This window comes from Entelurus aequoreus, linkage group LG13 (assembly GCF_033978785.1).
Source record: "Entelurus aequoreus isolate RoL-2023_Sb linkage group LG13, RoL_Eaeq_v1.1, whole genome shotgun sequence".
Taxonomy (NCBI): domain Eukaryota; kingdom Metazoa; phylum Chordata; class Actinopteri; order Syngnathiformes; family Syngnathidae; genus Entelurus; species Entelurus aequoreus.
Window position 1 is genome coordinate 15,313,312 of NC_084743.1, and position 15,761 is coordinate 15,329,072.

At 37.7% G+C, this 15,761-nt stretch overlaps 1 protein-coding gene across 1 annotated transcript in view; it reads right to left on the minus strand.

Annotated features, from left to right (window-relative positions):
- The window catches only part of thsd7ba (thrombospondin, type I, domain containing 7Ba), a 517,449-nt gene that overhangs the window by 296,472 nt on the left and 205,216 nt on the right, over positions 1-15,761 (minus strand). Inside the window, exons 11-12 of the mRNA XM_062067490.1 lie at positions 12,140-12,255; positions 5,004-5,136 (exon numbers count right to left, since the gene is read on the minus strand). Coding sequence (XP_061923474.1) covers positions 5,004-5,136; positions 12,140-12,255 — 249 coding nt within the window. The remainder of the gene's footprint in view (positions 1-5,003; positions 5,137-12,139; positions 12,256-15,761) is intronic.

Below are 15,761 nucleotides of genomic sequence, written 5' to 3' on the forward strand. Positions count from 1 at the left end.
GTTGGGGTTGGGTTTATGGGTAGTTTTTGGGGTAAGGGTTAGAGTTAGGTGTAGGGTTGGGGTTGGGGTTGGGGTTGGGGTTGGGGTTAGGGTTGGGGTTAGGGTTGGGGTTAGGGTTAGGCATACAGACAAATGGTTGGTTAGGGTTAGGGTTAGGGCTAGGGCTGGGGTTGGGGTTGGGGTTAGGGTTGGGGTTAGGTATAAAGAAAGAGTTGGTTAGGGTTACGGTTAAGGGTTGGGGTTAGGAATAGGATTAGGGTTAGGGTTAGGCATAAAGAAAGAGTTGGTTAGGGTCACGGTTAGGGTTGGGGTTAGGGTTAGGGTTAGGGTTAGGGTTAGGGTTAAGGTTGGGTTAGGGTTGGGGTTAGGGCTGGGGTTGGGGTTGGGTTTATGGGTAGTTTTTGGGGTAAGGGTTAGAGTTAGGTGTAGGGTTGGGGTTGGGGTTGGGGTTGGGGTTGGGGTTAGGGTTGGGGTTAGGGTTGGGGTTAGGGTTAGGCATACAGACAAATGGTTGGTTAGGGTTAGGGTTAGGGCTAGGGCTGGGGTTGGGGTTGGGGTTAGGGTTGGGGTTAGGTATAAAGAAAGAGTTGGTTAGGGTTACGGTTAAGGGTTGGGGTTAGGGTTAGGGTTATGGTTAGGGTTAGGGTTAAGGTTGGGTTAGGGTTGGGGTTAGGGCTGGGGTTGGGTTGGGTTTATGGGTTGTTTTTGGGGTAACGGTTAGAGTTAGGTGTAGGGTTGGGGTTGGGGTTGGTGTTAGGGTTGGGGTTAGGGTTAGGCATAAAGACAAATGGTTGCTTAGGGTTAGGGTTAGGGCTAGGGTTGGGGTTGGGGTCGGGGATAGGGTTAGGGTTAGGGTTAGGCATAAAGAAAGAGTTGGTTAGGGTTACGGATAAGGGTTGGGGTTAGGGTTAGGGTTAGGGTTAGGGTTAGGGTTAGGGTTAGGGTTAGGGTTAGGGTTGGGTTAGGGTTGGGGTTAGGGCTGGGGTTGGGGTTAGGTTTAGGGTTAGGATTAGGATTAGAGTTAGGGTTACGATTAGGATTAGGGCTAGGGTTAGGCACAAAGCAAGAGTTGGTTAGGGTTACGGTTAAGGGTTGGGGTTAGGGTTAGGGTTATGTTTAGGGTTAGGGTTGGGGTTGGGGTTAGGGTTAGGATTAGAGTTAGGGTTAGGATTAGGATTAGGGTTAGGGTTAGGCATAAAGAAAGAGTTGGTTAGGGTTACGGTTAAGGGTTGGGGTTAGGGTTAGGGTTAGGGTTAGGGTTAAGGTTTGGTTAGGGTTGGGGTTAGGGCTGGGGTTGGGGTTGGGGTTAGGGTTAGGGTTAGGGTTAGGGTTAGGGTTAGGGTTAGGGTTAGGGTTGGGGTTAGGGCTGGGGTTGGGGTTGGGTTTATGGGTTGTTTTTGGGGTAAGGGTTAGAGTTAGGTGTAGGGTTGGGGTTGGGGTTGGTGTTAGGGTTGGGGTTAGGGTTAGGCATAAAGACAAATGGTTGCTTAGGGTTAGGGTTAGGGCTAGTGTTGGGGTTGGGGTCGGGGATAGGGTTAGGTTTAGGGTTAGGCATAAAGAAAGAGTTGGTTAGGGTTACGGATAAGGGTTGGGGTTAGGGTTAGGGTTAGGGTTAGGGTTAGGGTTAGGGTTAGGGTTAGGGTTAGGGTTAGGGTTAGGGTTGGGTTAGGGTTGGGGTTAGGGCTGGGGTTGGGGTTAGGTTTAGGGTTAGGATTAGGATTAGAGTTAGGGTTACGATTAGGATTAGGGCTAGGGTTAGGCACAAAGAAAGAGTTGGTTAGGGTTACGGTTAAGGGTTGGGGTTAGGGTTAGGGTTATGTTTAGGGTTAGGGTTGGGGTTGGGGTTAGGGTTAGGATTAGAGTTAGGGTTAGGATTAGGATTAGGTTTAGGGTTAGGCATAAAGAAAGAGTTGGTTAGGGTTACGGTTAAGGGTTGGGGTTAGGGTTAGGGTTAGGGTTAGGGTTAAGGTTTGGTTAGGGTTGGGGTTAGGGCTGGGGTTGGGGTTGGGGTTGGGTTTATGGGTAGGTTTTAGGGTTAGGGTTAGGGTTGGGGTTGGGGTTAGGCATAAAGACAAATGCTTGGTTAGGGTTAGGGCTAGGGTTGGGGTTGGGGTTGGGGTTAGGGTTGGGGTTAGGCATAAAGAAAGAGTTGGTTAGGGTTACGGTTAAGGGTTGGGGTTAGGGTTATGGTTAGGGTTATGGTTATGGTTAGGGTTAGGGTTAGGGTTAGGGTTAGGGTTAGGGTTGGGTTAGGGTTGGTGTTAGGGCTGGGGTTGGGGTTGGGGTTGTGGTTAGGTTCAGGGTTAGGGTTAAGGTTAGGGTTTGGATTAGGTTTAGGGTTAGGCATAAAGTAAAGTAGTTGGTTAGTGTTAGGGCTAGGGTTGGGGTTGGGGTTAGGTTAGGGTTAGGTTTAGGGTTGGGGTTAAGCATAAAGAAAAAGAGTTGGTTAGGTTTAGGGCTAGGGTAGTGGTTGGCGTTAGGGTTAGGTTTGGGGTTAGGGTTAGGCATAAAGAAAGGGGGTGGTTAGCGTTACGGTTAAGTGTTGGGGTTAGGGTTAGGGTTAACCCTAACCCAGAACATTTTACAAATGCTATATCTTGAAAAAAACTGAAAAAAGTGGAAAAAAAGACAGACAGGTGAAATGTGACGAGAAAAAGCTGCAATGTTGACTCTAAAAACACAAAGCTGCCATGCAAACTGTCAAATTATAACAAATCAAAATTAAAGTTGGTTCAAATTTTCTACTTCGAAATATTTTTTTTGGGGGAATAATATTGTGTATATTGTTTGACATGAAAAAAAAAAGGTTTTATTCGACAAAAAGGGCATAAAACAAACAAAACATTTTAAAAAATCATAAAAACGTATAATTGCAATGAATCACAAATGAAGGAAACAAAAGTATCCTAAAATGTCTTATTGCTAAAATTTGGAAACATTTCAAGGCATGAAAATAAACCCTTTAAAATGTCATAAATTATTTACTGTAACACATTGGTGCTTAAAGGAAAACTACACATTTTGTTGGGATGTTGCTCATTACCCACAATCCCCATGTGAGACAAGAACACGTGTTTCCCTTTTCTGTGCCTTCTAAATAGTGAAAAACTGGTAGTAAGAGGTGGCTAACAATGCAGGTAATGGTGATATGATTTTTTCAGCGTCTGAAAACAATTAAAAAAGGGATGTAAGGGTATTGCAGCGGTATTGCGGTTTTAAAATCATCACAATAATGCTGTGATATGGAGGTGAATATTTGTCTTTAATACGAAACTTTTTTTTTTTTTACACTGAATTTACGTGACTGAATTGTTTGCGTTTGAATTTTGTGAACTGATTTTTTTTTGCATCAAATTATGCTGACAATTTCATTGAAAAAAATAAATGTCAGCAAAATGGTGTGTTTAAAAATGCAGTGTTCAAAATTTCAGTGTAAACAAATTCAGTGTTTAAAAATTCAGTGTAAAAAATCAGTGTAAAATATTCAGTGTAAAAATATTCAGTGTATACAAATTTAGTTGATAAAAATTCAGTGTTTAAAAAGTCAGTGTTCAAAAATTCACTGTAAAAGAAGTCAGTGTTTAAAAATTCTGTGTAAAAAAAATCAGTGTAAAATATTCAGTGTACAAACATTCAGGGTGTAAAAAATGTTGTTGCTAAAAATCCAGTGTTTAAACATTCAGTGTATACAAATTCAGCGTAAAACAATTATGTGTAAAAAAATCAATGTAAAAACATTCAGTGTATACAATTCAGTGTATAAACATTTAGTTTATAAAAATTCAATGTATAAAAAATAATTGTATACAAATTCAGTGTATAAACATTTCGTGTATAAGAATTTAGTTTATAAAAATTCAGTGTAAAAACATTCAGTGTATAAAAATTCAGTGTAATAAAATTAAGTGTATAAACATTTAGTGTATCCACATTTAGTTTATAAAAATTAAGTGTTTAAACATTCAGTGTATACAAATTCAGCGTAAAAAAATGGTGTAAAAAATCAATGTAAAAACATTCAGTTAAATGTTCATTTTATTTTAAAAAATAATTTCATAAAAATTGAGTGTATAAAAATGTAGTTTATAAAAATGCAGTGTTTAAAAATTCAGTGTGTAAAAATGTAGTTTATAAAAATTCAGTGTATAAACATTTCATGTATAAACATTTAGTTTATAGAAATTCAGTGTTTTAAAATTCAGTTTGTAAAAATTCAGTGTATACAAATTCAGTTTAAAAAAATCAGTGTAAAAAAATTCAGTGTACAAAAACATAATTTATAGAAATTCAGTGTCAAAAAATATATATTGATATGCATGGCTTGGTATATGAATTAAGTGTTGTTTGCGTTTTTAGTTGTTTTATTTTTATAAATATTTTTTGGAACGCTTTAAAGGCGGATAGACGGATCACAATTACCTGCATTGTTAGCCGCCTCGTACTAGCAGTGTTTTGCTCTTTAGAATGCAGAAAAAAGGGAAATACATGTGTGTTCCAGTTCAAGTTGTTCTCAAACTTTTTTTTTTCACCAAGTACCTCCATCATGACCAACACAGTAGCCTTGTAGGCTTAAGTAGTCGTTCAAAACAAGGCAGAGATTTTATTTAACTAGTATGGCCACCGTAACACTACAGGAACACTTTTTTATTTTATTTTTTTTATACAAATTTTTATGTATTTTATTTCTGCTTATATGTCTTTTATTTGGTTTTTTATCGTTGTATGTTTTTTGTTTTGTTTCTGTGATATGTATCCCCCTGGGTCAGAAATAAAATGCCTACACACAGTTGGAACAGTAACACTGTGTATGAATATTTAATGAAGTTAACCGCCAAGTATCAGTGTTCTAGTCTCACATCCAGAGTGTGGATGATGGCTGAACTTACATGAAGAAAATGCACTTTTCATTCTTACAACACAACAGAATAAATCACACAACTTTTACTCAAATATATTTCAGAATTTACATTTTTCATGGATGGGAAACAAATGAATGTGTTTACCTGTATTTTGGACACTCTTGGAGGGATTCGCACTCTCTCTCCTCATACAGAGTGTCAGGGCACTCTTGACCTCCATCAGCTGACCTTTGAATGATGGTGCGGTAGCGAGACTGCGTGGCCGAGCTCGTATTTTCTGTTGGGAATAAAATCAAAAAGTAAGCGGCTTCACCTTCTCTAGCACTTTTCCACCTGCAAGGTCGTCAAAGGACATTCCCTTACAAGGGTAATTCAGCAAGGTCACGGGGGGGCGAGGATCGAACCTGCAACCTTCAGGATCGAGAGACAACCACTCTACCGCCCAAGACTGTGTAAACGTTTTTATTCTGACCTAGGATTACCCAGAATTCCCGGTTTCCTGGTAAATGTTCGAATTTGCACAATCCACACATTTCTCAACAGATTCGAACCGTCACACCATCCTTTATGTAGACTTAGACCTAGATTTCATACACTGACAACCCCCGGCAAAAATCAACAGGAAGTTTGCAATTCCCCCTTCAAAACAAAAGTTGAGTAAAAACAGTCACCTTTTTTCAAACATTATCTCCTCTGAGCGCGTTTGTCGTGTCGGCTTCAAATTAGCACAGGAGAGAGATTGAACCCTTCTGATTAAAAGTTGATGAAAGAGTTTTATTACTGCTCCGGTTTGGATTTTATGAGCCCTCTAAGTCGGTCCTGTTCATCGCTGCTTGCAGCTTTAATTTTTTTGTTTTGTTTTTTCATATAAATTCACGGTTTTCCCGAAATTCCAGGAATTCCGAAATACCAATTCTCAATTCAAACTGTGACCACGTGTATCACACATTTCTCAACAGATTCGAACTGTTACACCATCCACACACTCCACTCGTCTTGGACAATTGAACTACCATTTTCCAGGTTCAAAACATTTCCAGGTATTCCCAGAAATCCTGGTTATCCAAAGCCCTATTTTCACCTTTTCCAGGAAAGTTCTCATAGTACACATTTCACAACCAAATCCACTTTCGGAACATTCCTCTTAGTTGGGACAAAGAAAGTTCTCTTTTTTAGGGACCGAGTCCCTTTGGGACAGAGGACCCTATTGTATTTGTAGCGTTTTATTATTATACCGCCGCCTCTTTGAGCCGTAATTTGACCCCCTTAACATGCTTCAAAACTCACCAAATTGGACACACACATCAGGACTGGCGAAAATTGCGATCTAATCAAAAAACAGAAAACCCCAAAACTCAAAATTGCGCTCTAGCGCCCCCTAGGAAGAAAACACAGACAAAACTGCCTCTAACTCCCAGTAGGAATGTCGTAGAGACATGAAACAAAAACCTCTATGTAGGTCTCACTTAGACCTATATTTCATACACTGACAACCCCCAGCAAAAATCAACAGGAAGTTTGCAATTCCCCCTTCAAAACAAAAGTTGAGTAAAAACAGTCACCTTTTTTCAAACATTATCTCCTCTGAGCGCGTTTGTCGTGTCGGCTTCAAATTAGCACAGGAGAGAGATTGAACCCTTCTGATTAAAAGTTGATGAAAGGGTTTTATTACTGCTCCGGTTTGGATTTTATGAGCCCTCAAAGTCGGTCCTGTTCATCGCAGCTTGCAGCTTTAATTTTTTTGTTTTGTTTTTTCATATAAATTCACGGTTTTCCCGAAATTCCAGGAATTCCGAAATACCAATTCTCAATTCAAACTGTGACCACGTGTATCACACATTTCTCAATAGATTCGAACCGTTACACCATCCACACGCTCCACTCGTCTTGGACAATTGAACTACCATTTTCCAGGTTCAAAACATTTCCAGGTATTCCCAGAAATCCAAAGCCCTATTTTCGCCTTTTCCTGGAAAGTTCTCACAATACACATTTCTCAACCAAATCCACTTTCGGAACATTCCTCTTAGTTGGGACAAAGAAATTTCTCTTTTTTAGGGACCGAGTCCCTTTGGGACAGAGGACCCTATTGTATTTCGAGCGTTTTATTATTATACTGCCGCCTCTTTGAGCTGTAATTTGAGCCCCTTAAAATGCTTCAAAACTCACCAAATTGGACACACACATCAGGACTGGCGAAAATTGCGATCCAATCAAAAAACAAAAACCCCAAAACTCAAAGCTGTGCTCTAGCGCCCCCTAGGAAGAAAACACAGACAAAACTCCCTCTAACTCCCAGTAGGAATGTCGTAGAGACATGAAACAAAAACGTCTATGTAGGTTTCACTTATACCTACATTTCATAGACGGACAACCCCCAGCAAAAATCACCAGAAAGTTTGCAATTCCCCCCTTCAAAACAAAAGTTGAGTAAAAACAGTCACCTTTTTTCAAACATTATCTCCTCTGAGCGCGTTTGTCGTGTCGGCTTCAAATTAGCACAGGAGAGAAATTGAACCCTTCTGATTAAAAGTTGATGAAAGAGTTTTATTACTGCTCCGGTTTGGATTTTATGAGCCCTCAAAGTCGGTCCTGTTCATCGCTGCTTGCAGCTTTAATTTTTTTGTTTTGTTTTTTCATATAAATTCACGGTTTTCCCGAAATTCCAGGAATTCCGAAATACCAATTCTCAATTCAAACTGTGACCACGTGTATCCGACATTTCTCATCCAATTTGAACAGTTCCACCATCCACACGCTCCACTCGCCTTGGACAATTGAACTACCATTTTCCAATATCCCCAAATCTCCAGGAATTCCCAGAAATCCTATTTTCACCTTTTCCCTCAATAGTTTTCACAGTCCACATTTTCCAACTAATTCCAACTATTCCACCTTTGAAACATTCATCTTAGTTGGGAAATAGAAAGTTTTTTTGTTTTTTTGTACAAATTCACAGTTTCCCTGAAATTCCAGGAATTCGAAAATACCACTTCTCAATTCAAACTGTGACCACGTCAACATTTTTCAACTGATTTTTAAAAAATTCCAACACCAACGCATTCATATATTTTCAAACAATTGTGCTAGTATCAATATTTTCAAAAATTCATGGTTTTACTGAAATTCCCAAATTTCCAAGAATTTCACATTCAAATGGATGGACATATTCCAACTTCTACTTTTCCTGGAAAGTTTCCACAGTCCACATCTTCCAACCAATTCCAACCATTCCACCTTCGAAAAACATTCCCCTTAGTTGGGACAACGAAAAGTTCCCTTTTTTTTCGTACAAATTCACGGTTTTCCCGAAATTCCAGGAATTCCGAAATACCTTTTCTCAATTCAAACTGTTACTACGTTAACATTTTTCAACCGATTTAATAATAATTCCAACACCAACACATTCATATATTTTCAGAAAATTGTGCTGGTATAAATATTTTCAAAAATTCCCGGTTTTCCTGAAATTCCCAAATTTCCAAGAACATGGAAATATTCGAAGTTACTCAATGCCCAAAATTCTCAAAATTTTGTGTTATTTTTTTGTCCGATTCAGACCTTTCAACCATTTGCACACACTACTCTTCAGAGATATTGAAGGCACAATATGTTTTCTCTTTCCCAAAATTCCTGGAATTTCTCCCTATTGACAATTAATTGGCAATATGGAAAATTCTGCATATCCCACAAGCCATGTCCGATCCAGCTTTACTTGCATCTCGGGAAAACAAACAACTCATAGTCCACGTATTGTCGGTGTCGACATTTTTCAAATCGGTTGAGAAATGTTGAAGAAGTAACATTTTTAATTGAGAAATAGTGTTAAGGAATTCCTGGAATTATGGGAATTCCTGGAATTTTTTAGAACTTGGAAAAATGATAGTTTGAATTATCAGGATGAGTGAAATATGTTGAAGGTGGAATGGTTTGAACGGTTGAAAAATGTGGAAATGGTGGAAGTTAGAAAAATGGCCAATTCATTTTGAATGGGAAAAATGTCCTGGAAAACCTGGAATTCTGGGAAATCTGGGAATTTTTGGAATTTGTCAAGGAAAATCCCGTGATTCCCAAACAAGATGAATATTTTGAAGTGGGAACGGTTTGAATCAGATGAAAAATGTGGGAATTGTGGCACTTTGAAGAATGTCCCATTTCATGGACATTTGGGAATTTCGGGAAAAGCTGGAATTTTTTTGAAAATGGTAAAAAAGCTTGAATGGTCTAAATAAGTTGAAATGGTTGGTGTTGACATTTTTCAAATCGGTTGAGAAATGTTGAAGTAGTAACATTTTTAATTGAGAAATAGTATTAAGGAATTCCTGGAATTTTGGGAAAACCGGGAAATTTTTCCAGTTCAAAAAACAACTTCATTTTTTCCTGATTAAGATGAATGTTTGGACAGTAGAACGGTTGAAATGGGATGGGAAATGTGGAAGTAGTAGTCGACAGAAAAAAGGTTCAAAAAAGGGTTGGAAAAAATGGGAATTATGGGAATTCCTGGAATTTTTTTGAACTTGTAAAAATGATAGTTTGAATTATCAGGATGAGTGAAATATGTTGAAGGTGGAATGGTTTGAACGGTTGAAAAATGTGGAAATGGTGGAAGTTAGAAAAATGGCCAATTTATTTTGAATGGGAAAAATGTCCCGGAAAACCTGGAATTCTGGGAAATCTGGGAATTTTTGGAATTTTTCAAGGAAAATTATGTAATTCCCAAATCGGGTGAAAAATGTGGAAGGTAGAGCGTGCCAAAATCTGGAGAAGAAGAAGACATATATATATATATATATATATATATATATATATATATATATATATATATATATATATATATATATATATATATATATATATTTTTTTTTTTTAATACATACATATTTTTTTTTTAATATATATATATATATATATATATATATATATATATATATATATATATATATATATATATATATATATATATATATATATATATATATATATATATATATATTTGTATTTATTTATATATTTTTGAATAAATAGATTACTTTTGGTGTAGAAAACCATATGTGTGAATGTTTGCAGCATTCACACAATAAACCAACAAAAAACTATTTAAATAGCTCAACACAACAAAAAATGACCAGTGTTTATTAAAAATAATTTTGAGTGTGACGGTAAGTGGTCTAGAAGCTGACGAGATAATGATCGGTGTATGTGCACATTCCCACAGTAATGACCACACACTCATCACCTCACGTTAAAAGGGTGAAATTAAAAGCGACTGCATCATCAGTGGATCAATGAGCCGCATAATAGTTAAAGAGATGAGTTGCTGGCACGATCACTTTGACTGTTTATTTCCAGTATTAATCATTTCCTTTGTGATGCATCAGCCAAACATAAATAGATATTTATATGACAGCGTAATTGATGTTTTCCTATTTCCTGTATTGTCTTTTACAAAACCCCAACCCCGTGAAGTTGGCAAATACAATGATTTGCAAATCCTTTTCAACTTGTATTCAATTGAATAGACTGCAAAGACAAGATAATTATTGTTTGAATTGCAAATATTCATTAACTTATAATTTAATGGCAGCAACACATTGCAAAAAAGTTGAAACGGGCATTTTTCAACCACAAAACCACTGTCAGTAACTACAGTTGGTCGTTACATCTGTAAGTGCAAGTTAAAACTCTCCTATGCAAGGCGAAAACCGTTTATCAACAACACCCAGAAATGCTGTCGGCTTCGCTGGGCCTGAGCTCATCTAAGATGGACTGATACAAAGTGGATAAGTGTTCTGTGGTCTGACGAGTCCACATTTCAAATTGTTTTTGGAAACTGTGGACGTCGTGTCCTCCGGACCAAAGAGGAAAAGAACCATGCGGATTGTTCTAGGTGCAAAGCTGAAAAGCCAGCATCTGTGATGGTATGGGGGTGTATTAGTGCCCGAGACATGGGTAACTTACACATCTGTGAAGGCACCATTAATGCTGAAAGGTGCATACAGGTTTTGGAGCAACATATGTTATCATGGACGCCCCTGCTTATTTCAGCAAGACAATGCCAAGCTAGTAAAAGAGTGTGGGTACTAGACTGGCCTGCCTGTAGTCCAGACCTGTCTCCCATTGAAAATGTGTGGCGCATTATGAAGCCTAAAATAGCACAAGGGAGACCCCCGGACTGTTGAACAACTTAAGCTGTACATCAAGCAAGAATGGGAAAGAATTCCACCTGCAAAGCTTCAAAAATGTGTCTCCTCAGTTCCCAAACCTTTACTGAGTGTTGTTAAAAGGAAAGGCCATGTAACACAGTGGTAAAAATACCCCTGTGGCAATATTTTTTGCAAAGTGTTGCTGCCATTAAGTTCTACGTTAAGGATTTTCTCAGTTTGTGTGACGATCTGTCACTTCATGTCTGTTTGTTTCCTTGTTTGGTATTTACTTCCCATCAGTGCTCTCAATTTGTTTCCATTTCCTGTCTGTCCCGCTGAGCACTGTGGTTTTTCCCTCATCTGCCGGTCCACACCTGCAGCCAATCAGCATGTTTCTATTTATGTTTGGACCTGTTATGCACGGCTGCTTCACTTTCTGTTTGAGTAAATGAAAACTCATTTTACCTGCGCCCCTTACTCCTGGTTCCTGCATCTTAGGGTCAGTAGAACTGCAGCTATGCGAGTTCCTAACAGTATCTTGTCTTTGCAGTCTATTCAATTGAATATATGTTGAAAAGGATTTACAAATCATTCTATTCTGTTTTTATTTACCATTTACACAACGTGCCAACTTCACTGGTTTTGGGGTTTTTGTACAAACTTTTGCTCATGGCTTCTGGAACATTGTACAAGAAGAAGGTACACTGGCGCACGTTCCAGACTACTGTGGAGGATGCATATATGTTTAAGAGTTATTTCTTTTTACATAGCCTTGTTTAGAGTAGCTAGTACTTTTCCTTTGTATATTCTACCAGTTTCTTTCGACATTTCCGATGCCTGGTTAGTGTCTTAACCTTGGAATGTAAAGACAACCCCCACGTCTCTCTCCTTATCAGTGTTGCGAGGGGGAGATGGGGAAGGGATTTCTTTGTGTGCAAGGAGTTGGCTCAGATCAACTAGAGTAGCCGATATGAATGTATTGGTTAAGTTGACCTCCTAAAGCTTTAGTAAAACTTGAAAATATTCCAATTCTGTCTTGATGGTCCTTCTTATTCAGCATATATGTCATCAAAAGAATTTGGGATTGACCAGTAATTTAGATTCCCTGGGAGGAAGAGCTGGTCGACGCAACACTACCTGGCACGCAGGTTGATGGGCAGGCCGTCCACTCGCTGAAGGGCGTCACGATGCAGTCCTTCTTGCACGGGAGATCACAGGGCCGGAGTGTTTCTGGCCGCGTGGACTCGGGGCATCTACACACACACACACAAACAGACAGACAGCGGTCTTAAATTCCACTCCATCCCTCAGGCGGGGAGTGATAAATGTCCCCGACTCTGGCCGGTAACAGGACAGCGTCGTGAAACAAGTGCCCCGTCCTTGACATCACACCCCTCCCCGCAGGAAACCTGATTGATTATTCGTCCTGCCGCTTGTACGAGCTTAGGCAAAATGTAGACGGATCATAAATATGAGGATTGTCTCCCAAAGCGACTATTTGGTGCCGTGCGGGTAAAAAAACGGAATCTTTGGAGTAATAGCATTAAGTCAGAAATAAAATCAGCATAATATGCATAGGGGGGATTATTATTTGGATACAATAATACAATCAGGAGAAAATATTAATTAGGTAAAATGCAGACATTTAACCCTGTAACACCCCTTGTTGTAAAATTACAACGATACCTTTAACCATCCTAATAAACTATCTGTTATATTTTTTTTAATTTTTGTACCACATTTACATAGTCATTGGGTCCTATTGTTCAGTCTCTCAAGGCTATTGGATTGTACATTTGTTTATAAGTCACGCCTTCTGGCCATGAACTCACACAACCTCCCACGGTTTCCTTCAAACAACATCTATTTGTTTCATTGGACTGGATTCATCAGATTCAAATAAGTAGAATATTTTTTTATATATTTTTTGGTTGTTATTATAATGTCTAGAGCAGGGGTCACCAACCTTTTTGAAACCAAGAGCTACTTCTTGGGTAGTGATTAATGCGAAGGGCTACCAGTTTGATACACACTTAAATAAATTGCCAGAAATAGCCAATTTGCTCAATTTCCCTTTAACTCTGTTATTATTAATAATTAATGATATTTACACTTAATTGAACGGTTTAAAAGAGGAGAAAACACGAAAAAAATGACAATTACATTTTGAAACATAGTTTATCTTCAATTTCGACTCTTTAAAATTCAAAATTCAACCGAAAAAAAGAAGAGAAAAACTAGCTAATTCGAATCTTTTTGAAAAAATTAAAAAAATAATTTATGGAACATCATTAGTAATTTTTCCTGATTAAGATTAATTTTAGAATTTTGATGACATGTTTTAAATAGGTTAAAATCCAATCTACACTTTGTTAGAATATATAACAAATTGGACCAAGCTATATTTCTAACAAAGACAAATCATTATTTCTTCTAGATTTTCCAGAACAAACATTTTAAAAGAAATTCAAAAGACTTTGAAATAAGATTTAAATTTGATTCTACAGATTTTCTAGATTTGCCAGAATAATGTTTTTGAATTTTAATCATAATAAGTTTGAAGAAATATTTCACAAATATTCTTTGTCGAAAAAACAGAAGCTAAAATGAAAAATGTATTTATTATTCTTTACAATAAAAAAAATTAATTTACTTGAACATTGATTTAAATTGTCAGGAAAGAAGAGGAAGGAAATTAAAAGGTAAAAAGGTATATGTGTTTAAAAATCCTAAAATCATTTTTAAGGTTGTATTTTTTCTCTAAAATTGTCTTTCTGAAAGTTATAAGAAGCAAAGTAAAAACATTAATGAATTTATTTAAACAAGTGAAGACCAAGTCTTTAAAATATTTTCTTGGATTTTCAAATTCTATTTGAGTTTTGTCTCTCTTAGAATTAAAAATGTCGGGCAAAGCGAGACCAGCTTGTTAGTAAATAAATACAATTTAAAAAATAGAGGCAGCTCACTGGTAAGTGCTGCTATTTGAGCTATTTTTAGAACAGGCCAGCGGGCTACTCATCTGGTCCTTACGGGCTACCTGGTGCCCGCGGGCACCGCGTTGGTGACCCCTGGTCTAGAGCATGTACATATGTAGTTATTGTGGAACAGATGCATCAAATTTCATTTAGAGCTTGTTAGATAATTGTTGCAATTACACAACACTGGCTGAATGTGGTAGTCAAAATAGCCACGCCGTCCCCACATTGATAGAACTACGTCCCCGTAGTTCTATCAATATATGCTAAACGAGCTGAACATAACATCCTTTGTGTTATCGCTAACATTCTCCATAATTTTGCCCTGAATTAAGCATTTTTCAAAGATTAAAATGGCTAAATAAAGTAAAAAAAAAACAATACTTATTGGCCACTAGACGAGACCAAAACAATCAGAGCGCGCTGTGAAGTATCATGGCCACTGATTGGCTCATCCTCAGGCAGCAATACAAGCCAAACGCCTCAGACTCATATCACTTTGGTACTTGAGACATGCTAACATTAAAGTGCAAACTTTTTTTGGTCAATTTTGCACTCGAACGCCACAGAATCATATCCCTTTGTATTTGACACATGCTAAGTGTTGGTATGCTATCATTAGCATTCTAGCATATGAAACAATTAACATGCTAACTTTTTTTTTAGCCATCTCAGACTCATATAACTTGGTATTTCATCCATGCGAACTGTTAGCATGCTAAAATTAACGCGCTAACTTTTTTCAGTCGATTTTTCAGCCGAACGCCACAGTTTCATTTCACTTGGTTCTTTACACATGCTAAGTGTTAGCATGCTAATGTTAGCATTGCAGCATACTAATATTAACATGCAAACTTTTTAAACCAATTTTGCAGCCAAACATCTCAGACTCATAACTTGTTACCTTACCCATGCTAACGGTTAGCATGCTAACATAAACACGCTTACGTTTTTTGTCAATTTTGCAGCCGAACGATACAGTCATTTAACTTGGTACTTGAGACATGCTAAGTGTTAGCATGCTAACATTAACGTGCTAACTTTTTTAGTCAATTTTTCAACCGAACAACACAGAGTCATATCACTTGTTACTTGACACATGCTAAGTGTAAGCATACTAATATAAACATGCAAACTTTTTTAAACCAATTTTGCAGCCAAACATCTCAGACTCATAACTTCTTACCTTACCCATGCTAACTGTTAGCATGCTAACATAAACGCGCTTACGTTTTTTGTCAATTTTGCAGCCGGACGATACAGTCATTTAACTTGGTACTTGAGACATGCTAAGTGTTAGCATGCTAACATTAACGTGCTAACTTTTTTCTTTTTAAACCAATTTTGCAGCCAAACATCTCAGACTCATAAAACTTGGTACTTCACCCATGCTAACTGTTAGCATTCTAACATTAAAGCGCTAGCTTTTTTAGTCAATTTTGCAGCCGAACCCTACAGAGTCATATCACTTGATACTTGACACATGCTAAGTGTTAGCATACTAACATTAACATGCTAACCTTTTTTAAACCGATTTTGCAGCCAAACATCTCAGACTCATATCACTTGGTACTTCACCCATGCTAACTGTTAGCATGCTAACATTAACATGCTAAATTTTATAGTCAATTTTGCAGCCGAATGCCACTTGGTACTCGACACATGCTAAGTGTTAGCATGCAAATTTAAATTTTCCTGAGGGAACTCTCCTGAAAGAATCAATAAAGTACTATCTATCTATCTATCTATCTATCTATCTATCTATCTATCTATCTATCTATCTA